General features: G+C 44.0%; 1 protein-coding gene across 1 annotated transcript in view; it reads left to right on the forward strand.

The window, feature by feature from the left end:
• The window catches only part of CHRDL2 (chordin like 2), an 83,310-nt gene that overhangs the window by 843 nt on the left and 55,741 nt on the right, over positions 1–26,726 (forward strand). Inside the window, exon 2 of the mRNA XM_027848288.1 lies at positions 15,601–15,713. Coding sequence (XP_027704089.1) covers positions 15,601–15,713 — 113 coding nt within the window. The remainder of the gene's footprint in view (positions 1–15,600; positions 15,714–26,726) is intronic.

The raw sequence follows: 26,726 nt of genomic DNA on the forward strand, positions 1-26,726 counted from the left end.
TGTGTGTGTGTGTGTGTGTGTGTGTGTGTGTGTGTGTGTGTGTGTGTTAGAGAGAGAGAGAAAGAATATGGGGTAGAGGAAAGACGATTCACTGGGAGGACCACTCCAAGGCTCAGAGGCAGAGGGATGGCCTGAAAGTCCTGGACAGAAATAAAGGAAATACTCTAGGAATTTTGCAAAAGGAAAGCCCACTGTAGGTTTGGTTGATCAAGGAAGGCTTCCTGGAAGAAGTGGGACAGGGCCCTGGGCTTTGATAGACAGACACAAGTTAGATATAGTAATGGTAATAGTTCCATTTATTTAGTGTGTTAATGTTTCCAAAACAGTTTTCTCAAAACAGCATGTGAGATAGACAATAATAGCCATTATTAGCCCCATTTTACAAATGAGGAAAATAAGGCTCAATGACTTGCCCAATAACACACAGGTAGGTAGTAGCAGAGCTAACACTTGACTCAAGTCCTCTGTCTGCAAATGCAGACTTCTTCCCTCTCCACAGCCCTGGCCCCTTCCTTGAGGGCAGGAACCATGCCTGGTGCAGAGAGCACAAAAGAGGGGCATTCTGCACATACAAGAAGTAAGATTGAGAAATGAGTTTTGGAAGTACTGGAGACATCAATGGAGAGGAGAGTTTATGTTGGAGAAGAGAAAAAGAGACCACTGTCTCTAGTATTGGAGAGGGCATGAAATGTTGAGTCAAAGAATCTGTGTTCAAGGATTGGCTCTGCTACTTACCATTTCTATGATCATGGGCAAGTCATTTGCCTCAGTTTCCACACATGTAAAGTGAAGGAGGCTTAGATAACATGACCTCTCAGGTCCTTTCCAATCCTCTAAATCTTAGGATGCTAGGGAAATTAAATTGGACCAGGAAGGAGTGCTGCTTGCTCTGGTTCTCAGTTTCTCCAAATCCATCCAAGGCAGACAGTTAACCCCCTGGGTCAAAAAGGAAAAAAAAAAAGGTCCATAAATCAATGAGATGTGAGAAAGAGAAGAAAGGACCTAGGCTAGACCTAAAGAAGGACTTCCTGACTTTCTGAGGCAGGGGAAAGAGGTCAGTCCTGGAGAAGTTGAGGAAGAAGACTGGAGACTCTCTGGTTGGGACTTCAGAAACCCCAAATCACCCATTTTAGATAGGCACTCTCCCTTTTTTGAACTTCTTTTTAGCCCTTCTAGTCAATAAGACTCAGACAGTGCTTAGCATGTATCAGTCAACCAGGATTTATTAAGCTCCTACTATTCACCAGGAATAGTGCTAGGCACTGGAGATGTAAAGACAAAAATGAAAGTCTTCACCAGCACCCCAAACTGGAAGTTTATTGATATTGTTAGGAACAAAGTTCAGGCTCTTCTGCTAGATTGTCAGTTCCCTGAGGACAGGGGCTAGAACTTGCTATTTTTGTACTTCCACTCCATCCTGCACTTAAGGTTAGCTCTTCAGCTGACTCACTTGGAGACTTCTCTGGACCTTAGTCTGTAAAAGGAGTGGGTTTCTCCTAGGTCCCTTCCTACCTTAAGCTTCCAGAATTTTATTATTATTTAAGGGCCCTACCAATAACCTACCTGGGTAATACCACCTGTGTGACCTCAGAAGTGCTGGAGAGGCAGTGTGGCTTTGTGAGTAGTGATTTGGACTTGAAGTCAGGAAGGATTGGGTTGGACTCCTGCCCAGGATACTTATTTAGCACTATGACTTTGGGCAAGTCATTTGACATCTCTGAGCCTTACTTTCTTCATCTGTAAAAGTGGGGATAACATCTATTACTTTTACTTGGTGGAGTTGTGAAAACTCAATGAGAGAGATTAAAACATAAAGCTTTTTAGCTACATAAATGAATCTCTAGTCCTCTTGACTGAAAAAATGAAGGAAGTGGAGACTGAGAGACACTTTCACTGGAAAATAAAGGAATTGTACAGTGGAAAAGAGGATTTGCAGAGGACTTGGGTTCAAATCTATCATTTAACACTTACATATCTGTATGACTTGGGACAAGTCGGTTATTCTCCTAAAGGCTCAATTTCCTCATTTTTAAAATATGAGGTTGGACCTTTGAGGTCTCTTCCAAATCTAAATCTATGATTCTATGACTTTTATGGTGATTGACCTAGAGGCAGGAGGCTGGGCCAGGTAATTTCTCCAAACCCTCTGGGCTTCCTCTTGTCATGTGCTCTTTGTTCCTTAAAAGAGCCTTGTCTAAGAGAGACAAAGACAGAGACAGAGAGACAGAGACAAAGAGAACTTGAGAGAGAGACCTAGAGAGAAAGATGGGAGAGAGATCAAGAGAGACACAGAGAGACAGTGACAGAGAGAGACTGAGAGACAGAGAGAAACTCAGAGAGAGACAGAGACAGAGACTGGTCACAGTGGTCCATCTTTCTTTCATAGAGGCATTTTCCAGGCAGTTTTGCCAGCAGCCTTTTGGCAAGCTGGGTACTAGCACTGAGATGTGCCCTGACTTGACCTTACAGGGTGTATATACATTCCTCAAGATATGCCCCTCATGAGATGCCCCCCTCTTCCGGGTCTACCCAAGGTGACAGGGCTGGTGCTTAGAATGTGAGAACTGAAAGGGACCTTCAGGATCAGTACTCTCATTTTGCGTATGGAGATTGGAAAAGTCACTTGCCCAAATTGATTAATCAGATTAGTGGCAAGATTTGAACCAGAACAGAGATTTCTTGAGTCACACTGCCCCAGACTTCCTTCCCTTCAAGGCTCAGCTCAACTCTTCTATGAAGCCTTCCCTGACTGCCTTCCTATACTATAATTTAGGGCTGCCTCTTCTTTCTTGTCACCTCAATTCAGAAAACTGTAGCATTCACTGTAATTTCATTATTTATATCTGGCAATGTGGCAATGTGGAAAGATGCTTGGACTAGGGATCAGGAGACCTGAGTTCTAATCCTGGCTCTTCTATAAACTCCCTGTGTGACCTTGAGTAAGTCACTTCTCTCTCTCTACTTTCTATCCCCCAATTATTCAATGAGAGGTCCTGTCTAACTCTTACATTAACTATTCTACCATGCCACTTCTAAGGTCTCTTGTTGCTTTAACATTGTACTCTAAGATTCCTCCCAATTCTAATAGTCTATGTTCTAAAGTTCCTTCTAGCTCTGACATGCATTCTATCTTCTAAGGCCCTCCAAGACCTGTAAGTCTAATAAAACTCAAAGAAGTGAAACTTGGTGATATTTCAGACTTTGCTTGATAGGTGGTTTTTAGGCAGAATTGCTTTTCCTTTCCCTTTTAAGATCCCATGACTTAGGCAGCCAACTTCTTTACATTAGCATATTGATTTTTGTCTGATTGTACAAAGTGCATCCCAGGATGCCAACGGTAGAAGATTCTGACAGCACCTATCTCCCTCTGTGGAGAAACTGAGGCTCAGAGAGGCTCTGGTCTCTGAGTCACACAGCAGAGCACTGGGACGAAAACCAAGGTCCCTAGCTTCATAGTGTTAGGGTAACTTGAATGAGGAGGACTGAGTCACCATGAGTGAATCAGTCTTTCCATTTGTGACATAGGTACAAGGAATGGAGTGAGGTTGCAAGATAGATCACAGATTGAATTCAATTCCAGTTCAATTCAATTCCACATAAATCTATGAAGTATCCATTGTGTTTGGAGCCCAGAGGAGGCCTGAAGTATAGATAAGATAAGATCCCTTGTTCTCATGGAGAGAAAGAGTCTGTTGATACAGGGGAGAACCTCTTTAGAAGTCAAGGAATTGATTTTATTCATTGGTCTTAACTAAAAACCCTCAGCACCCTTAACACATGGTTCTTACCAAATGGTAGTAGAAAGAATCCTTAACTTGGAACCAGTCTTGGCTCTGAAACCAACTTGCAGTTGTTTGAGAGCTAGTCCTTTCCCTGTTTGCTTATCTGTAAAATGAGGTTTGTTAGCATGATGTTCTCCAAGGACCCTTCTAGCTCTCATGCAAAACCACGTGCTGGCACTTCAGGTATAGGTCCCCTGTAACCTTCAGATGTTATAGCAATGGATGGTCAAGAATGTTGTGCTGTGAGGGTGATACTTCCAGTAGATAAGGTGTAGGTTAGGTTTTTTCCTTGAGTTCTCTTCCAACCCTTGGTTAGAATGATGATGAGTGTACCGCCTGTCTCTGTTATTTCAAAGACAAACCCTTATCCCAGTCCCAGCCGAAGCACTGATCCTAGACCCATGTGGAACAGTGACTCCCTGCCTCCTTCCCCTCCCTACACTCCACCCCAGCATCCCCTTTCCTCCAAGACTGAGGCCAATCTCCTAATCGAGTCAGGAGTCCTACCAACTTGTACATTTGGTTGCATTAGAGAACCAGGCAGAAGGAGATTGTGAATGTTGTCTCCCTCATTTGAATATGGGCTCCTTGAGGGCAGGGACCTTTCTCCCTTTGCCTTTCTTTGTACCTCCAGCACTTGACGTAGTACCTGGTGTATAGGAAGTATTTAATGTTTGTTGATTGACTGATTCTGTTGCTACAGTCTCTCCATGCTATTGGAGAGACAGCTTGGAGCATGAGTAGCACGGAGGAGGGAGTCATGTTTCTGTATCAGCTTTTATTAGAATTCTTTTTCCCTTGAGAGTAGGGAAGGAAGCTCTACCCTGGGGAGGGAAATATGACTGGAGAGGAGACCTCAGTTGCCCCATTTAGGAATGGGTCCCTCCTTGTGAAATGTATAAAGGACCTGAGAGAAAGCTCACTGATTGCTTGGGTGGCTACCTTGGTGGCTGTTCCTTGAAGGAAGAGGGGAGGTTTAGTCTGGAGAATGAAACATTTAGGATACTGCCTCAGGAGGGCTTTAAGTGGTCATTGGGAAACCTCTTGTCAGACATGCTGTAGATGCATTCCCATTTAGGTATGGATTGGACCAGATGACTGCTGAGGCACCTTCCAACTCTGAGATTCTATCTGTGATTATCAGGAAGAGGACAGACATTATGACCTCTTAAAGGTTCTGTAAGCAGAGGGCAATCTCAAGTGATATTGCTTCTCTAGCATCTAGCCTAAAGCCCCCCCCCCCCATTATGTGTCTCCCTTTCATTTCCCCACCTTAACAAGGACATTGTGCCTTTGCTCCCCTCCCTGGTGTCTTTTATCCCCACCCCCACCTCCACAAGGAACCCACTGTTTCTTGTCCAGAGATCCCATGTCCCTTCTGGACACCATAGTATGAATGTCAGTCACTGGTTTCCCTCTCCAGGGAGCTCCAGGGAACTAAATCCTAGTTCTCACTGTGAAATAAAAGCTTTTGTCTTTTTAACCAATAGTGAGGTACTTGGGGAAATGGTTTTGCAGGCTGGATTGGAGTGGGGCACCAAATTACACCATAGGCAGCTATAATGGCAAGACCCAAATTTCAGAGTCTGGAGACCTAAATTCCAGCTGTAGCTCTGCTGCTAACCAAATGTGAGACCTGAGATGCCACTTCCCTTCTCTGGGCCTCAGTTTCCTGCTTTTGTAAATCAAATGATCCCATCTTTTTTTTTAACATCAGCATTTTTCTTGTGATGTTATTGGGCTTCGAGTCACAGAATATAACCAAGGGGATCCCCAAAGGGCAATGGAGGGGCTCAAGATGGGTGAGCAGGGGATTAAACAGAAATTGAACAAAGGATGTCAGAGGAATGTATGATTAGAAAAAAATGACAGGTAGTAGTGAAGGACAATGGATGAGCCATACATGTGTCCCAGTGATATACCTCCCCCAGCATGAGAAGAATGTGAGGAAGACTCCAGCATTTTGAGTGTACTCTATGGTAAACTTACAGGAGGCAATGATCAAGAGTCTCACAGGATGTATGACTGTGATTTGTACTGTTGGAAGGAATACTCACATTGATGAGATCACAGATCCATAGGAATTTTGGAAAAGTTTGGTGGGGGGAGCAGGGAGACCAGACTGCCTGCTAGTGGGTTGACTCTCATAGAGGGATAGAACAGACAGAGGTTGCAGTACAAACTAGGATGGCCTGAACCTAAGGATGAGTAGCAAGAGAGCAGGAAAAGCCTCAGTGTAGAGGAGGAGGCAGAGAAGCCAACTCCTGCCTTGTTGGCTCTCTCCCCCGGGGCCTCCTAGGGACAGCACTACTGGCTGACCCACCTCAGTCCCCAGATGTATTGGTGAAGCAGTTGGGTGGGTGCAGTGCTGCCTGGATCTTAGAAATCTTTCCACTCTAAGCCTGACTTCCCCAGATGTCCTTCCCAGGCCCAGCATTGGCCGGTAGGGGTCTCCGTTACACACTCTCCAAAATGTGCAGAGCAGGCGCCAGCTGTTCCAGCTGTTGCACCTGTTCCCAGCTGCCTGGGCTCTCAAGTTCCCCTAGCCAGCCGCACTGGCGCCCGCCTGGGCTAGCTGGAGAAGGACTGCCGCTTTGAGGGGGGGCAGTTCGGGAAAAGGCAGGGGGGAGGGGGCTGCCACCCAGAGGGCGGGGGACCTGAGACCAGAGATCATCTCAGCCGTCCATTTCTCACCAGGAAAGACCCCATCCAAATCAGTCACCACAACTGAAAAACTGCCCCATATCCAAAACTTCCCACAAAAAGGTACTTCTATGGTCTTTCCTTCTTTTCTATGTGCTAGTAAGGGAATGTTCCTCTAGAATTCACCTGAATTTTTAAAGTGATTTCATGCCCTCCCATCCTCAGGAGAATGAGAGGAAAGGCTTCCAGCCAAGAGGCCCCCATGCTAGACCTAAAGACTAGCATTAAGGCTCAGCCCTATGTTTGTGGGAATTTATGCATTTGGGTAGATCTAAGACCTCGGGCAAGTTCTTTCTTTCTCTGGGTCTCAGTTTACCTAGTAAAATAAGAGAGTTGGCCAAATAGTCTCCAAGGTTCCTTTTTAGCTCTGGAATTCTGTGTTCTTTCTGCTAAAGTCCTCTTTCCAGCCCTGACATTTGATGTTCTCAGGTCTCCCAGTGGAACTCTACCGTGAGTGCCTGGAAGACATTGGTCTGGCTGCTTTTATGACTTTATTAGGGAAAGGTGGAAAAAAGGAGAGAGAGGAGAAAGAGCAATGAGGAGAGAGGAGGTCATCCTCCAGAGAGGCTGGATCACTACCAGGGGAATTATTGTTCAGGTGTAAGTGGAACTAGATGACCTCCAGCTATAAGATTCTATGAGGTGGGGTGGGGGGGAGAGAAAAGGAGGGAGAGGGGAAAAGGAATAGAGGGAAAGAGGAGAGGGAAATGGGGAGAGAAGTAAGGGAAGAGGAAAAAGGAATAGGAGAGGGGGATTGGAATGAGGATTGGGAAGGGGAGAGAGGAATGGAGGAATGAGGATGAGAGTGAGAGAAGGAATGAGGATAGAAAAGGAGAAAGAAGGGAAGGCAGAGGAGAGGGAAGGGGGACAAGGAATAGAAGTAGGGGACAGAAGAGGAAGAAGGGAAGATGGAAGAAATAAGGAGTAGAGGGAGAAGGGAATAGAATGGGGAGAGGAGAAAAGGAGGGGGAGATGGATAAAGAGAGGGAGAGCACCGGGTAGAGGAAGGGTGAGAAGGAGAAGTAGGAATGGGGAGAAAAGATGAGGGGAAGCAGAAAGTGAGCAGAGATACAGGGAAAGGAAAGGAAGAGACATAGAAGGAGATGTGAAGAAAGGGGGAGGGCAAGAGAGGATACTGGGAGACAATGGAAGACAAATGGAAAAAGTGGCATAGAGGGAAATAACAGGGGAAGAGAATGGGATTGTGGGAGTTTGCAGGGATGCCAGGAGACAGAAGGTACATGGTCTTTTCAATGTAATCTGACTCTGCTTAGGACCCTGTCTGAGTGGGGATGAGTTTCCTTCATAAACTGAATCTTTTTACCCCTGTTTCTGTCCTTAGCCTGAGCTTCCTTTCGGTGGAACCAGTTTCTCATGCTGACTGTAGGTTATGGGGCAGCCAGGCAAAGGAAGAGAGTGTGCCTTTGTCTTCCAGGAGCTTCCTTCCAGTCTGGCTGGGGAGGCAGGAGAGTATACATGAGATTGTGCTAATTACACAGTAAAAACTCAAGAGCAAAAGAAAAGGAAAAGACTGGTCTCTGGTTTTCAGGGTGACCTCCCAGAGTAGGTGAGCTAAGGCTGAAGCTTGAAGGAATGGGTATGAGGACATGGGCATGTTGTAAAGAGTTCTAGCTTTTGAGTCAGAAGACCAGGATTCTAATTAACCCTGTTTGATGAGGCAAGTCACTTCACCTTTCTAGGATTCCCTGTTCTCACCTGCAAAATTAATGTGATCCATCACATTAGATGGCCCCTTTCGGCTTTAAATCCTTTGATCCAGTTGTGAAGGACTTGGGGGACATAGTCACCAAACCACATGGGTTGGACTCTCAGTAGGGACAATAGGATTATGTGGAAGGTTACAACTTTGGTCAGCAGAGGGTGGGGGAGTGAAACTTTTGGGTGGGGTCAAGATAAATAAGTAGCTTGTTGGATGTAGAATAGGGATACCATTTTCAACACCCACTTCACAGGGCTTTTTTGAGGAAAGTACTTCATACACACACAAGTGCGATAGAAATGGGAGATGTTATCCCTATTAAATTGATTTACCCAAAATCCTCCATGGCTTAGGAGAGGAATAGGAGGAGGAAGGAGATAAGGTAAGAATAGAGGAAGTAGAAGGAGGTGAAAAAAGAGGAGAGAAAGCTAGAGAAAGGACAGGAGAAAATGGAGAAGACAGAGGAAGAAAAGATGGAGGAGGAAGAGATGATAAAATAGGAGATGAAAGAAGAAGAGAATGAGAAGGGGAGATGGAGGAACAAAAAGAAGGAAAAGGAGTGGAAGGGTGGAAAGACGAGGGAGTAGAGGAGAATGAGTTGTGTGTTCTGGAAAGAGGAAACAAATAGTTTCCAGGTTAGATTTGGGGATGGAGGAGAGGTTCTGAGCATCTTGTAATGTTTTGTTGTTCAGGTGTTTGAATTGTGTCCAACTCTGAATGATCCCATTTGGGGTTTTCTTGGCAAAGATACCGGAGTGATTTGCCATTTCCTTCTGCGGCTCATTTTACAGATGAAGAAACTGAGGCAAACAGGGTTAAGTGGCTTGCCCAGGGTCACACAGAAGAAACTGAGGCAAACAGGGTTAAGTGGCTTGCCCAGGGTCACACAGCTAGGAAGTATCTGAGGTCAGATTTGAACTCAGGAAGATGAGTCTTCCTGACTTCAGGCCCAGCACTCTATCCCTTGCACCAGCTTTTCTCACTCTATCATAGTGTCTTTTATAGATGAATCTGACCCCATTCTTGTCCTCAGGAAAGCAACCATCTAATAGGGACACACTCATAACTGAGCCCCTCCTTGCATTCTATTCTATAAATTCTAAGCAAACTGGACTGGGCTCAGTCCTGTGAGTTCCTGCTTCCATTTCTTTGCTGGTTCTGTTTGTTCCCTATGCCTGAACTTGCCTCATTCTTACCCTTTAACTGTTCAGTTATTATTCTGCCTTTAAAGCCTTATTCAAATGCTGTCTCTTCCAGAAAACCTTTCCTGATCCTCTAATGGTGACTATAATCTCCCCCTCCCCCCAGGAACTCAGTTCATACTTCTCTAATGTACTTATAATCGTGTTATTATTGTGTTTTATAGATATTTGTTCCATGATAAACCCATAAGAGAATTACACTGTATTAATCCCAATGCCGGGGGAACTTTGAAGACATCATGCCCACTCAGTTAACTTTCCTCTTCCCCTCCCAGCCCTGGCACCAGCTTGGGTCACTGGCCTCTTTGGGAAGAGAGGTAACCCAGCGTAAATCCCACCCCCCCACCCCCACCCCCACCCCCACCAATGCTTTCCTACTTAGATAGCTTGGGGAGGGGAGGGGAGGGAGACAAAGATTGTGGCAGTAGAGAGGCCCCCCAGGGGTGAGGCTAGCCCCCCCAGCCCCACCCCCTTCCTCCATCTCTACTAGTTCCTTCCCTCCTCCCCACCCTGGAGGTGGGGGTGGCCTGACTTGGGCATTGACTGAGGCACTCTCTCTGTCTTCACTTTTATGAAGGAGGAGTTGGGGGGGGGGTCCGGTCAAGAGGGCTGTGCCAGTTGGCACCAGGTGCAGAGGCCTTGGGCCGAGTAGGGGCCGTCCCAGACGAAGGTGGGACTGTGTTCCTTCAGGCCCAGGCTGAGTCCTCTGCTGTGTTGCAACAGCTCCCTCCTCCACCCCTCCGCCCAAAGGGGGGAAGGCACAGAGAAATAAAGACATTATTCACTCCTTAGAGAGTTGGTCTGGCTTTAAACATGTGAACCTCAGGCCCAGCAGGCGGCCCCTTCCCTGCCAGCAGCCGGGCAGAGATAAACACAGCAAATTTGATACAGCCTCACTGGAAACAGGATCCACTGCCTCTGCCTGGGCCTCCTCCCATGGGCCAAAGGGGTGAACCTGCAAGTCCCCTCAGTTGCCCAGAAGAAAACAGACTCAAGGGTGGGCAAATTACAGTCTCCACACCTCCAAGTGGTCCTCCTGGGGCAAACATGGGCTAGTTAGTGAAAAGAACACTGAACCTGGAATTAGCAGGAGTTTGAGTCCTACCTCCATGGCTTTCGAGTGTGTGACTTTGGGCAAGTCAAGCCAATTTCCTATTCAATTTAACAACCATTTATTATGTACAGAGATAAGTATGATACAAGGTAAGGAATATTAGAGGCAAAAGAGAGACTCGGATAAAATGATTTAGAAAAATTTAAGGAAGAAAAGAAAGATCACTTTCCTAGTTTATAGATAATATTTGCAAAGTACCTGGCACAGTGCCTGGTGAATAGTAGGTACTTAATACTTGTTTGTTACCTCACCCCAAGTCCAAATGAGGGACCATCGATTTAGGGGTGGATAGCTGCATTCATGTTGTCTAGTGTATAACGCTCTCATTTTAGAGATGAACCTCCAAAGAGGTTAAGTGATTTGCCCAGTGAGGCATAGTTTATAAGGGGCAGGGTCAAAATGTGAACCCAGGCCCTCCGTCTCCGAATCCATCATTCTTTCCATAGAAGCGTGTCTGTCAGCTGGGAGGAGGGATGGGGAAGATGAGATGAGTTCCTAGAACCCTGCTAGCTTGAGTCTTCTGTGGTTCAAACATAGCTTTGGAAACCAGGAAAGGAGTACTAGACCTGGCTCTACCACAAATTTACTATGCTATGTGGCCTTGGACAAGTCACTTTCCCTCCTAGGCCTCATTTTTCCCATCTGTAACATAAAGGGGTTGGATTGGATGACCTCTAAAATCTCTTCCCTTACTAACATTCTGTGATTCTGTTTGTGCGTCCTCCCCTTGCCTCACCCCCAGGCAGAACTGGGACCTATAAAAGGGGGCATTAAAAAGAGGCCAGTTTGAGTTCAGTATAAGGAAGTTCTTCATTGATATCTGCAATGTCAAGAGGTCTAGAGGAATGCCCACCCACCCCATGCCATTAGAGTTTTTATGAGAGAATTCAGATTAGACTGATATGGGAGGAGAGCACATGAATGGGCTATAATTGGCATCACTTGAGGGAATTGATAAAAGAAGGGGAGCACAGATGCCTTAAAGTGTCTAAATACAAGAAAGGAATTCCTAGCTTTGAGAGAGGCAGACAGATAGAGACAGACAGAGATACAGAGACAGAGACAGAAAGAAATAGAGAGCTATCTCATGGAAAAATGGTCTGCCTAAAGAGGGAATGAGATCCTCATTACTTGGGATGTTCAAGTGAAGGCCATCCTCTCCTCAGGATACTATAGCAGTGATGTCTACATTGAAAGGGAAAACTGAGCTCTTTCTCCTAGTCAAGTGGTATTTGTCTATACCTTGGTTAGAGGTGAAGTGGAAAGTTTATTGGATTAAGAGTTGGTAAACCTGTGCCCAGTCATGTGCTAGTAAATGTTTAACAACTGGCACTGCCCCCCCCAAAAAAAGTACACACTACACGCTTTTAATTTTAATTTTAAATTTATTCACATTTTCTCCATCTAAGTCTAGACAATTAACAAACCAATAAATCAAGCCCAGATTTGAAATGAGGTATAAATACTCATACTGAAAATTTAACAATCAGATCTCCAGAGCCTATTGGAGTCAGCTCCAGCATGCCCCTGTTCATCCCACCTTGTGAAAGATGACTGTTCTAAATGAGGATCAAGGGAAACGCAGGGAATCTCTGAGTTGGAAGGAACCTTGGGAGATCATGTCTTCCAACTCATATCTAAACAGAAATCTTCTCTCCAATTCCCCAACAACCCACCAGAGCTCCCTGCTTCCAATGCAGTTCAGCCCACTTTGGAGTCACTGCAATTGTTGAGACGTTCTTCCTTATTTCTAGCTGACCTATTCCTCTCTGTACCTTCCATTCAGTTCTCCTCATTCTGCCAGGTGGGGCCAGGTAGAATATGTTAAATCCCTTTTCCACAAGACAGCCCTTGGAATACCTGGCCTTAGCTATGTGTCCCTTCTGAGTCTGACACTTTAAGCCACACCTCTCCAGAGCCTTCCATCTTAAGACATGGTCTCCAGTACCATTACCATTTTGGTCTCTCTCCTGTAAGTAATAATAGTAATAATAAAAGCTAACATTTATAAGGTTCTTTTTTTTTTTAGGCAATTGGGGTTAAGTGACTTGCCCAGAGTCACACAGTTAGTGAGTGTTATGTGTTTCAGGCTAAATGTGAACTCAGGTTCTCCTGACTCCAGGGCCAGCGCTCTATCCACTGCACCACCTAGCTGCCCCTTATAAAGTTCTTACTATGTGCCAGACAGTGTGCTAAACTGGAATATAGAATGTTAAAGCTGGAAAGGATATAAGAATATAATAATCCTTTGATAAATATTTGTTGATCAATTGACTGACCTTAGAATATACAATGTCAGAGCTGGAAGGGACCTCAGAATTCAATTCAGTAAATATTTATCAAGCACTTACTATATGCAAGGCACCAGGTTTGATTCAGGGGATATAAAGATATGACAGTTGCCTTGCTCTCAAGGAATTTGCCTTCTTACGGTGAAGGAACCTTTCACTATACCTTTCTGTACAATTAACTAGGGAAAAAGGGAGAACAATGGACTTTAAGAGGAGATACCCAAAAGATTCCTCATTTTTGCTTCTTCTAATAATCCCTGGCTTCCATCAGGGCTCAGCTCAGGGATCACCTCCTTCTCAAAGCTTTTCCTGGTCTCTACATTTGTAAGTTCTCTTTGTCTCTGTCTGTCTGTCTCTCTCCTCAAGCTACCTAGAATTGTTAAAGGAGCATTTAAAAATGTACATCTTTTATTTTTAAATATTTTCATCTGTGTGACCCTGAATAAGTTACTTAATCTCTCGGTGTTCTAGGCAATTCTCTAAGACTCTTAAGTTGTAAAGAACATTATAAAGACCTGCATTGGTCCTTACACTGAAGTTCCCTATACCAATGAAATTATAGATCTAGTTCATTTTCTTCTTTCCAGAGCCTAACTCCGTGCCTGGCATGTAGATGGAGACTTATGTGTTTTTTACTTAATGGAAGCAGAGAAATAAGTTAGGAAGCTGTTATAAATCAAAGAATCTACCAACCTGAATGAGAATTCCATCTGTAACGTGCCTTACATGTCATCATCCAATACAAGCAGATATGGAGGCTTCGGTGACGATGATTACAAAAAGACTGATGGATTTGGAGTCAGAGGACCTGGGTTTAAATCCCAGCTCTGCAACTTACTATGTGACCCCTTTGGACCTCAGCTTCCTGATCTGTAAAATGAAGGGATTTGACTAAATTGACTCTAAGGTCCCTTCCAGCTCTGTATCTATGATTCTACGAACTTCCCTAAATTCACCAAATACTGAATACCTTCGGTCTACATTAAAAGCAGACAGAATTCCCAATAAGAGTAAGGAGATGGATCATCCCCTTACATGTGGAACGATAAGTGATTGCACCAGGCGGTGCATGATCTATATTTGAAGGACCAAGCAAGTGCCAGGAACAAACAGAAAGTGCTATGGGAGTTCCAAGTATGAGAGAGCCCTGGCCTAGGAGCCTGGAGACTTGGATTTGAGTCAGGACTCAGCCAGTGAATTCAGCAGAGGGACCTTGGGCAAGTCATTTCCCCTTTCACCTGGGTTCATCTCAGCAATAAATAGAGAGAGTTGGGTCAGATGACTTCACATAAAGTAGGAACAGCTTTCTTCTGCTTGGACCCAGAGAATAGAACTCAGAGCTAAAGCTAGAAGCTTCAGAGAGACAGTTTTAGGCTTAGTTGAAAGAAAACAATCTTCTAGCAGTTAGAAATATCCACCAGTGGAGTAGACTGCGCCAAGAGATGGAAAGATAGCTGTCCCTGGGAGGTCTTCAGTTGGACACCAGATGACTAATTGTCCAGAAGAATAGTCTGATTTAGAGTAAGAAAGCGCTCCAACGACAAGAACATAGAATGTTAGTCCTGGAACAGACTTTAGAGAGGATCTATTCCAACCCTCTCCTGTTGCCAATGAGTAAAGCCAGTCTCAAAAACGACTTGCCTGTGTCCTCTCGCCTCTAATCCCAAGCTCTTTCCCCTTTGAAATTACTTCGTATTTACTTTTTATATTCTTTTATGGGTACGTATTGTCTCTCTTGATAGAGGGAAGATACTGTTTCATTTTCATCTCTGTAGCCCTGGAGTAATGCCAAGCACATAACAGGCGAAGGGAAGGGGAAAGAAGTAAGCATTTATTAAGCACCTACTATGTGCCAGACACTATGCTAATCTAATCTTATTTGATCCTCACAACAACCCCAGGAGATAGGTACCATTATTGTCCCCATTTTACAATTGTGGAAACTAAAGAATTTCATAAGTGCTTATTGGTTGATTAATTATATGCCATTAAAGAGAGAATTTTTATTCAAGTGCCAGCATTAGCTGATCTCTCAGGTCCCTTCCAACTCTGGGATTCTAGGGTTTTATTATTTTTAAGGGACCTCCAAATGAGATACAGAGTGGCATAGTCGATAAAGAGCTGACCTTGGAGCCAGGAAGGCTTGAATTTGAGTACTGCCCTGATGCCTATTGGCCGTGTGACCCTGGGCAAGTCACTTAACCATTCAGTTACTCTGAATGTTCATACTCTGAACAACTCTTTAACATTACAGGTTGCAGAAGAGGTGCTTACTTGCATTGATGAAGGGTGTTCCCTCAGCTAGGAGTTCCTTATACCAATGAAATCAAGGGTTTCTAGTTCCTATTCCCCAAGGGCCCTTCCAGGAGCTCCTGAGTTCTGTGATAAAGTTCAGTGTAGACTGAACCAGTCAGGGAGGACTCCCCAGAATAGGTGGGTCTCAAGCTAGAGACCTCAGGGATGGAGAGATCAAGCAACAAGCATTTATTAAGTGCCTACTGTATGCTAGGCTCTAGGTATACAAAATCAAAAATAAAACAATCCCTGCCCTCACAGAGTTTACATTCTATTAGGGAGACATATGTACAAAGAAATGGATACAAAAATATGTGATACATAAATACAAAGTGTCGTTTGGGTTTTTTTTGAGGGGGGAGGTGGGATCAGGAAAGGCTTCATGTAGAAGACTGAGTTTTAACTGAGTTTTGAAGTAAATGAAGAATTCCGAGAGGCTGGGTGAAGACACCATCCTGAGGACTACTAATATGTGGCTGGTTGGTCTTTCCAGGTGCTGACATGTTCTGCCTTTTCCACGGGAAGCGATATGCCCTGGGGGAGAGCTGGCATCCCTACTTGGAGCCACAGGGGCTGATGTACTGTCTGCGCTGCACCTGTTCTGAGGTAGGTTGGTCCATTCTCCTCCACTGGGCCTGGAAACATAGCCACGGAGACCTACCTAAAATTCCCACAGAGCAGGAACCTCTAGAGATCCTGAGACCCTGCTCGGTCCCCAGTTGTGCCCATCCTCACAGTAGAAGCTCCTGTTCCTCTTGCCCTTGGAAGTTTGCAAAGTGATTCCTTCCAATGGACCACAGGAGGTTACCAGCTGAATTTAACATAATGCTTTATTTATGTGACTTCATTTGATGAGGGGCAGGGTGCTATAGTGGAAAGAGCCCTGTCCTTCTCTGCCACTTAGTGTTTGAATGACCTTGCAAGTCACTTCCCCCACTCTGGGACTGAGTTTCCTCATCTGGATAATAAGGGGGCTGCAGCTCTAAATCAGGACAGCTAGATGGCACAGTAGATAGAGCACAGGCCTGGAGTCAGGAAGACCTGAGTTCAAATCTAACCTCAGACACGTACTAGCTGTGAGACCTTGGGCAAGTCACTTAGCCCTGTTTGCCTGGGTTTCCTCATCTGTAAAATGAGCTGAAGGAAGAAATGGCAAACCACTCTCATATCTTTACAAAGAAAATTACAAATGAGCTCACGAAGAATCAGACCAAACAACAACAAGCAGCGTATAAGTGTTGGAGTTAGCTCTAGATCTGGGATTTTTAATTTCAAGTCAGGTGTTCTTTCCACTGCATCAGTACAAATGTTGTTTGTTATTGTTCTCGGTGTCATTGTTGTTGCTGTTACCAGGCCTAGGACTTCATCAGTCCAGGGAGCTCCCAATGACAATCCCTGGATGCAGACTGGAACCTGCTCTGTAACTTGCACTCTTAGAGTTTGGCCGGCGGCACAGAGAGGTTAGAAGACTTGCCTGTCTGAGGCAGGACTCTAACCCAAATCTTCCTGACTCCGAGGTTAGATCCCTGGCTACCACATACTACCTTTCTTCAGGTATTATTGTCACCATTTTACAGACTCATTCAATTAAGTATGGCATAGTATAAAAAGTGTTAAAGCTGGTCACATCCTAGCTCCAACACGATCAGTTGAAACAATGTGCTTCGTAAACCTTAAGGCGTCATATGAATGTTAGACATTATTACTACATTCATTCAAAATACTTTTGAGATTTCATATTTTATTTTTTAAATTGCATGAAAAATAATTTTTAACATTTATTTTTTAAAATGTTGAGTTTCAACTTCTCTCTTTCCCTCCCTCCCTTCCCACCTTTTTGAAAAGGCAAGCAATTTGATAAAATCCAAACATTGATCAATCTAGTTTCAGGGTCTATACTTGGTTTTGAAGGAGATACCAAGTTTAAGTGAATCCCACACTCTATTAGTGGGGTATGACACACATAGCTAATGCACAGTAATATAGGAGAAGTGCAACAGAGAACTACAAAACAAAGTGTTCTCTCAGGTCTGAGTGGGACTAGTAGTGACTAGTGGGTGGGAATTGAGCAGGAAAAGAGAAAGGAGGCATTTAGACTTGGGAGTCATCCGTATAGTAACAGTTTGAAGTCATGAGAGTGAAGGAGATTGCCTGGGGGAGGAGGGGGCCCAGGATGGATGCTCCAGGAACACTTACTTTTAGGGTCTTGAAAAAGATGAGGATCTAATGAAGGTGACAGAGAAGGAACATTCTGAGAGGCAGAGGGAAAACCCGGGGATTATAATGTCTCTGAAGTTGAAGGAGGAGATGGTACCCAGGAGAAAGGATTGATCAACAACGTCAGAAGTTGCAGAGAGGTCAAGGAGGTGAACAAATGAAAAGAAGTCACTGGATTGAATGACTTTTGAAAGAATAATTTTAGTTAAGTATTGGGGACAGGGGCCAGATTGCAAAGACTTGAAAAGATAGTGAGTAGCGAACAAGTAGAGCATGAGGTAGAGACTTTTCCCGAGAAGTTGGACAGTGAAGAGGAGGAAAGAGATGGGGTAGGGGCTGGATGGGGTAGAATGGAAGCAGCATGGACGAGTGGCAAGGGGGTTGACTTTAGAATCAGAGGACTTTGGTTCAAATCCTGCTCTGGCACTTAATACCTGTGTGACTTTGGGCAAGCCACTTAATGTATCTGTGCCTCAGTTTCTTCATCTGTAAAATGAGGGGGCTGGACTTAATGGTCAATCTCTTCCAGATCTAGATCCTGTGAAAGCTCAAGAGATGGTTCTTTTTAGAGTTAGGGAGACATGTTTGTAAACAAATGGGAAGGAAACAAATGGGAAGTGTCTAGTCTGAGACCAAATTTGAACTCTGGTTCTCCTGACTCCAGTGTCGGTGCTCTATCGACTGTGCCACGTAGCTGTCCCACGGATAGCGTTTTCCATCATGAGTCTTATGGAGTTGTCTTAGGTCCTTGCATTGCTGAGAAGACTGTCTATCAAAGTTAGTCATCAAACAATGTGACTGTTACTGTGTACAACGTTCTCCTGGTTCTGCTCACTTCATTCAGCATCAGTTATATCTTTCCAGGTTTTTCTGAAGTCTGCCTGCTCATCATTTCTTACAGCCCAATAGTATTCTATTACATTCATATACCGCAACTTGTTCAACCGTTCCCCAATTGATGGGCATCCCCTCAATTTCCAATTCTTTGCCATCACAAAAAGAGCTGCTATAAATATTTTTGTGCATATGCTCCTTTCCCCTTTTTTATGCTCTGTTTGGGATACAGACCTAGTAGAGATATTGCTGGATCTAAGGGTATGTACAGTTATATAGCCCTTTGGGCATAGGTCCAAATTGCTCTCCAGAATGGTTGGATCAGCTCACAACTACATGAACAGTGCATCAGTGTTCCAATTTTCCCATAACTTCTCCAGCATCTATAATTTCCCTGTTTTGTCATGTGGTACCTAAGACTTGTTTTGATTTGCATTTCTCTAATCAATAGTGATTTTTCATATGATTTTAGATGGCTTTAATTTCTTCATCTGAAAACTGTCTGTTCATATCCTTTGACCATTTATCAATTAGGGAATGACTTGTATTCTTACAAATTTGACTCAGTTCTCTATATATTTTAGAAATGAGGCCTTTATCAGAGACATTGGTTGTAAAAATTCTTTCAAAGGGGTGCAATTTTAAGAGATGGTGAGGTGTTAGGTGTGACAATGTTGGTATGTGGCTATAATGGGGATGGAGAAGGAGGTAACTGGACTTGAGAGGACTGAGGAATTATGACATCAGATGGTTAGGTCAGTTGTTGATACGAATATTGAAATCCCTGGTTATATTGGAAAGTATGATCATGAGCCAAGTATGGAAGTCATTGAGAGAGCTAGGAAAATGAGACCTGGAGACCAGAGTATGACAGCAACAAGGATTGGGACAGCATATTACAAAGAGGTTGTATGGACTTCAAAAAAAAGAAAGGTTATTGAAAGCTGAAAGTAGAGGAATGATCCCGAAGGGGAGAACCAGCAGAGAGTAAGGCACATGAGAAAAGCTCAGAGAGCTATAAGCGACTGGGTTAAAAATATTCACCTGGCAAGTCTCAGAGCTAAGACATGACCCTGCTGCCATGTTCAGCACTCTTTCTATTCTACCAGCTGCCTCCAATGCCTACAAGCCACACCTGATGGTGATGATGCTGTTTAGATAGCGAGGTGGCACAGTGGAGAAAGCCTTGGACTTGGAATTAGGAAGACTTGAATTCAAGTCCAGCCTCAGACTCTTACTAGCTGAGTGACCCAGGGCTGGTTACTTACCTTCTCTTAAGTTTTCCCACTTTTAAAATAGAGATAATAGCATCTACTTCTCAGGGTTGTTGTAAGGAAGGATAAAATGAGCTAACATTTGTAAAGTGCTTTGCCAAATTTAAAGCATTATATAAATGCTAGCTGTTATAATGATGGTAGTGATACTAATTAATACTGATTATTTTCTGTTCCACTTGTGTAGTAACTCGGTACTTTTAAGAGTATTCCTTCATTCATCGAGTTCCCCAGTGATCCTATGAGAGAGGCAGGTTGGGGATCATCAAGCTCATTTTATAGATGAGTCTCATAATCTGAGGTTGTTAAGTTTGGATTCCCATTGAGAGGCAGCATGGTACAGTGGAAAGATCACTGACTCAGGAGTAGAGGAACTGGGTTCAAATCCTTTGCTCACTACTGGACCTGTCTGGCAAATCAATGATCTGATGCTCACTACTATTGTACCTTTGAGAACTTGGACACTTCAGGAATCTCCCTGGCCCTTAGTGTCCTCTAAAACGAGAGTTAGACCAAATGGGCTCTGTGGTCCCTTTCAGCTCTAATTTCAGGATCCTATGAGTTAACTGAGATTCAGTGGGATTAAGTGAGTTGCCTGAGGTCACATGGTCAATCAATAAGCATTTATTAAGACCTTACTATGTGCCAGGCCCAGCTCTAAACACTGAGGATACACAGAAAGACACAAACACAGTTCCTGACCTTCAGGAGCTCACACAGCTCATTAGCGACAGAGCCCCTAGCTTCAGATGTAGGCGTTTTCTTGTTAAAGAATTTTGTAGAAAGTCAGATTGAATCAAATCACACCACACTGTAACCTTTCACTGGATCTTTTAAGCTCATCAATGTGGACGCTTCCTCCAACCGTACAAATTAGGACCCTTCCACACCTACTCATCAGGCACCACTTTTGTCCATTTGTTCTTGTCGAGTCATTTCATTTGTGTCTGACTCTTCATGACCCTGTTTGGGGTTTTCTTGGCAGACATATTGGAGTGGTTTGCCATTTCCTCCTCCAGCTCATTTTATATATGAAGAAACTGAGGCAAATGGTGTTAAGTAACTTGCCCAGGGTCATACAGCTATTCAATGTTTGAGACCATATTTGACTTCAGATCTTCCTGACTCCAGGCCTGGCACTCTATCCACTGCACCACCGAGCTGCCCACTTTTGTCCATATCTTACCACAAATTCACCCTAGGGGGTCCATCCAATGTGCTGAGGGTGGGGAAGGGGAAAAGCAGGGATCTTCCTTTAGTTCATAGTTCATAGATTTTAGAGCTGAGAGGAATCTCAGAGGCTATTGAATCCAATTCCCTAATTTTACAGATGAGAAAACTGAGGTCCAGGGAAGTTAAGAGATCTGTCCAAGGTCACACACAAGCATCAGAGGCCAGATTAATTTGAACCCAGATTTCTCAAAGAACCAATATTTTTTGTGGGTAATCATGTATAAGGATTGTCCAACAGTTATTCATTTCCCTCATGAAATGGCCAGTTCATTTATTTTTCTGATCACATCTCTATTTCTTTTTTTCTTTCTAATTATAGCTCATCTTAATATAGCATTTTAGGATTTGCATTTCACATATATTATCTTATTTGATCCTCACAACAATCCTGTAAAGTAGGTACAATCATTATATCCATTCTACAGACAAGGAAACTAAGGCTTAGAAAGGCAAGTGAGCTAGCAAGAAAAGTCTGGGGCAGGATTTGAAATCAGGGCTTCCTGACTCCCAAGCACAGTACTCTAGTACTCTAGTACACATAGCTGTCTTGTATCATAGACATAACATGGTCTGGACAATAGGCATTTTTCATCTGCTTTTTTTCCTACATGGATAGTTAAGCCAATTCAGTCCAATCCAAAAAGCATTTATTAAGCTCCTACTTCATGGTAGGCACTGGGGAAAATTCTGGGGAGTAATTAAACATCTCAGTTAGGAAGCTCTGATCTTTTGAGACATCAGAACAATGTTCAAACAAGAACAACTGAAAGCCATCCTCCCTTTTTCTTTTGGACTCCATGTCATCTCCGTGAACCACTTTTGGTTCCTACATTTCTTCCTTGACATTAATAGAGAATCATCAAACAAAGTCATCTCTTTTTTTTATCTTTTAAGGAATTTGGGGGGGATAAATGGGGATAGAGGTGGACCTCAGATTTCAAAGATGTTCCCAAGGAGGCAATGCCCTCTACCAATGCAGATCCACAACTCCTGTACAACTTATAGTCCTAGAGAGTTGCCTGGGGCACTGAGAAGTTAAGGGACTTGCCCAAGGTCACTCAGCCAGTAGGTGTCGAAGGTGGGACTTGACTCCAGGCTAAACACCTCCATCCTTCACAAACAGAGGAGAGTTTTTAAGGCTACATCTTGCTCTCCTGATCAAATGTTTGGCTTTTTTTTTTCATAGTCCACGAACAATAAGCACAATGGGACTTTGCTTTCTCAGTGCCTTCCTGTCAGGAGGGTATGACAGTAATGATACAGTCTGCTATAGAGGATCAACAAGCATTAATTAAGCTCTTCAAATGTTCAAGGCAAATAATAGCTGACATTTCTATAATGCATTGAAGTTGGCCAAGTACATCGTCTCATTTCATCCTCCCAACAACCCCATGAGGACATTACTCAGATGTTATCCCCATTTTCCCATTTTAAAGATGAAGACTCTTTAGGTCAGAAAGACTAAGTGTACTTAACCCATAGTCACCCAGCTTCTAAGTGTCAGAAACAAGGTCTGCAGCCTGGTACAGGCTCTCTCTACTCTGCCTTGAAGCTGCAATGGCAGGGTTCAGGGAGAGACTAAGATGAAGAAAGCAAGGTCCCCGCCTTTAAAGAACTTAGGACACCTTGTGTGCTGTGGCAGCACAAAATCATAGGAATTAGACCTGGATACTCTTAGTGGTTATCGTGTCTACCCCTTCATTTTATTTTATTTTTCTCATATTTCAGTTTTATGGATGGGTGGCTAGAGTGCTAGGCACTAGCACTCTTCCTAGTCAGGAAGAACTGAGTTCAAATTCTGTCTCAGACACTTACAAGCTATGTGAGCCTAGGCAAGTCTCTTAATCCTGTTTGCCTCAGTTTCCTCACCTTTAAAATGAGCTGGAGAGGGAAATGCCAAACCATTTCAGTGTCTTTGCCAAGAAAATTCCAAATGGGGTCACAAAGAGTCAGGTACAACCAAACAATAATAAAATTTGTATACAACCATTGGGGGAATTTGTTTTTCTTGACATTCCCTCATTTTATAGAAGAAGAAACTATAGTATAGAGTCGGAAGATGTGGGTTCAAATGCTGGGACTGCTACTTACTGCCTATGGGGTTATGAGCAAAACCCTTCCTCATCTTGTCCTCAGTTTCTTTGTCTATCAGATGAGGGGATTGGACCAGAGGTTCCTCCTTTCAGTTGCCAGATCTGATGGCCATTTCTCAATCCCCATCTTTCTCGACCTCTCTTCAGCCTCTGACACTTTCAATCATCCTCCCCTGGTTACTCTCTCCTCTATTGGTTTTTGCGACACTGCTCTCTCCTGCTTCTCCTCCAACCTGATGATGGTCTCAGAGGTCCCTTCCAGCTATAAATCTATGATTCTATGAAATGCTATGACCTTGCCACAGTGACGACTTGCTGGGGGTGGGGAGATGGATATGATGACCTAACAAGATCCCCACCTCCCCCCCCCCCCGCAGCCAGAGCTCTTTGGCCCCCTGCAGGAGGGCTGCTGTACCAAAGCTTGAAATGTCTCTTGGCCATAAGCCAAACCCATTTGTGACATAATTCCTGATGGTGTAATAGGCCCTGCTGTCTCTGTTCTCAGGGAGGAGGGAGTGGGTGGATGGATGGGTGGGTGAGTGGAGGGTGGGGGGTGCTGACGTCATCTCTTGAGACAAACAGCAGGTGTTCCTTAGCTTCGGACATCTGGGGCTGTGTCTCAGCTGGAGCTGGTCCCCTGAGGCACACCCCCCTCTTCCTCTTGGTGCAACTTTCTCTTCAATTTGCATAAGAGATAGAATCTGGAAGATTCCCACTTATCTTCCACTCTGTTTTTGTCAGGCCAGGAAGTAAATTGTCCCAGGAACACCACCACCCCCTCCTCTTTTTCTTTAGTCATGGGAATGGTAAGGTACGGGAGTCTCCCTGCCCCTAACTTGCTCAGGTGGAATTCTCCCCATCATCTTGATCCAGTCAATTGGTCAACAAACATTTATCAAATGCTTAGGATGTGCCAGGCACAGTGGTAAGTGCTAAGGATACAAAGAAAAGCAAAAACAGGGTTCCTGCCCTCAAGGAGCTCACATTCTAATGAGAAAGGCAACATGCAATCAACTACATACATAGGAGATCTAAACAAGATGGAGGGATGGAAGGTAATCTCAAAGAGAAGACACTGGATGTGGGCAGGGAGAGACTAGCAAAGGACTTGAGACAAAGGTAGGATTTGAGGCGATTCTTGAAGGAGGCCAGGGAAGCTAGAAGGCAGCAGTGAGGAGGGAGAGCTTTCTAGGTATGGCAGACAGTGGCTAGTGAAGAGGCAGTGATTCAGGAGCTGGAGTATCCTGCTCTGTGAGTAACAGCAAGAAGACCAGTGTCACTAAATGTTAGAGGATGGGGAGGGGAGTAAAGTGTAAGGAGAAGGGAAAGGTTAGAGGGGGCCAGGTTGAAAAGGGCTTTAGATACCAAATAGGGGACTTTATATTTGATAGTAGAGGTAATAGGGAGGAGTTTATTGAATAAGGAGGTGATATGATCTGACCTATACTTTAAGAAGATCACTTTGGGAGCTGAGTAGAGGTTGGACTGGAGTGAGGGGAGACTTGAGGCAGGGAAATAAATTAGAAAGCTATTGAAACAGCCTGGGTGTGCATCAGAGTAGTGACTGTGTGAGTGCGGATGAAAGGACATATGGAAGAGACATAGTAAAATAGAAACAAGAAGACTTGGCAAAGAATTGGCTATGTGGGACGAATGGAAGAGAGGAACTGAGAATGACGCCAAGGATGTAAATGTGGAGGGCTGGAAAGATGGTGGCAATAATAGGGAAGTTTGGAAAAGGAGAGGGTTTTGGGGGAGAGTCTTGAGTTCTGTTTTGGACATGTTGAGTTTGAGATGCCTGACTATAGTTCAGGAGAGAGATGAGAGCTAGATATACAGATCTGGAAATCATCTATATAGAACTAGGTGGTACAGCAAGCAGGTAGGTGGTGCAAAGGTAGAGCGCCAGACCTGACGTCAGAAAGACTCATCTTCCTGAGTTCAAATCTGGCCTCAGACGCTTACTACCTGGGTGACCCTGGGCAAGTCACTTAATCCTGTGTTTCCTCATCTGTCAAATGAGCTGAAGAAGGAAATGGCAAACCACTCCAGTATCTTTGCCAGGAAAACCCCAAATGGGGTCATGAAGAGTTGGCCACAACAGAAATGACTGAACAACAAATAACAACAAAAGAGATGATAATTGAAGCTATAGGAGCTGGTGAGATTACCAGGTGAGATATTATAGAGGAAGAAGAGAAGAGGGCCCAAGACAGACCCCTGTGGGTCATTCACAGTTAATGGGCATGACCCAGATGAAGAAACAGCCAAAGAGACTAAGGAGACTTGGAGAAGAACCAGCAATGTCACAAAAACCAATAGAGAAGAGATTATCAGGAGAAGAGAGTGATTGACAGTGCCAAAGGTTATAGAGGAGTCAAGAAGGATAAGGATTGAGAAAAGGCCATCAGATTTGAAAGGCCATCAGAACTGAAAGATCTCTGGTGACTTTGGAGAAATAGGAAGTGGGCTTAAGTGTCTTAAGGGTCTCACTTCTCTTAGGTTTTTTTCCCAGCGCTTTAGATATAGTCCCAGGACTCAGTTTCACCCCCTCCACCTCCCCACCAAATAGGGCAGGTAGATCAGAGAATTAACCTAGGAATGCCTTCTGGAGAAGGGGGAATTTTAAGATGAAGCTGAAGGCCCAAGTGGGGTACAGCCATGAGATCTATGCCCTCATCAGAGGTGTTGATGAAAATATTGAGCAACAGCATAATGCTAAGGACAGATCCCTGTGGCATTCCACTAGAGAGGTCCCTCCAAGTTGATATGCATAAATTAATGGATCAATGTCTTTGAATCTAGTCATCAAATCAATTCAGAAATTAGCCTCAATTGCAATACAATCTAGCTCTGTTTTTGCATCTTATCTACCAGCATATCATGAGACTTTTTCTAGTACAATCTGGCATTAGTCTGCTATTGTTGTTGAGTCATTTCAGTTATGTCTGGATCTTTGTAATACCATTTTTGGGGTTTTCTTGGCAAAGATATGGATTGGTTCGTCATTTCCTTCTCCAGCTCATTTTACAGTTGAGAAAATGAGGCAAACAGGGTTAGGTGATTTGCCCAGATTCATACAGCTAGTAAGTGTCTGAGGCTGGATTTTAACTCAGGAAGATGAAACTTGCTGACTCCAGGCCCAGCACTCTATCCACTGTGCCTCCTATTAGTCTGCCTACCAGTTTAATAACTCTATCAGAAAAGGACATAAGCTTAGTCTGGTATAATCTCTTCTTGAAAAAACATGCTGGTTCTTAGCGATTGTTGCTTCCTTTTCTGAAAACACACAAGTGACCCCTTTAATAACGTGTCCTTGAATTTTGCTAAGAAAGTCAAATGCACCAGTCTGTAATGTGAAGAATCTTTCTTTCTCCCCATTTCAAAAATTGGGACATCCACATGTTGATCCATTGTGCCAAGGGTTGGAAACAGGCCTAATTAGTGGAAAGGGGAAAAGGCAAGTTGTTCCAGTCCTGGGAGCAGGAGAAGAAGGACATTGTAGAAGATGAAAGTGGTGTTTAGATTAGCCTAGCTAGGACGAGGTGTGTGGATAAGCAAGAAGCTTGATATCACTGCTGAGAGAGCTAAGGTAGTCTTAGGATACATTAATAGAAGTATATGTTAGATAAGGAAGGGGGCAGGGAGTAAACATTTATATAGTACCTACTATGTGCTGGGCACTCATTTTACAAATATTATCTCATTTGATCCTCACAACCTTGCTAAGTAAGTGCTGTACTATTCCCATTTTACAGTTAAGGAAACAGGCAAACAGAGATTAGGTATATTGTCCAGGGTCACACAGCTAGTAAATAATCTGAGTCTTGTTTTGAACTCTGATCTTCCTGACTTCAGGCCTGGCACTCTATCCACTGTACCACCTAGCTGCCTTAACTACAGGGTAGTTGTGTTGAGGGACCAGGAAAACAGAAGCTGTTGCCAGCAGATCTAAAGGAAACATCCAC

The sequence above is a fragment of the Vombatus ursinus genome, unplaced genomic scaffold, assembly GCF_900497805.2.
Source record: "Vombatus ursinus unplaced genomic scaffold, bare-nosed wombat genome assembly UNPS02005659.1, whole genome shotgun sequence".
In the NCBI taxonomy this organism is placed as follows: domain Eukaryota; kingdom Metazoa; phylum Chordata; class Mammalia; order Diprotodontia; family Vombatidae; genus Vombatus; species Vombatus ursinus.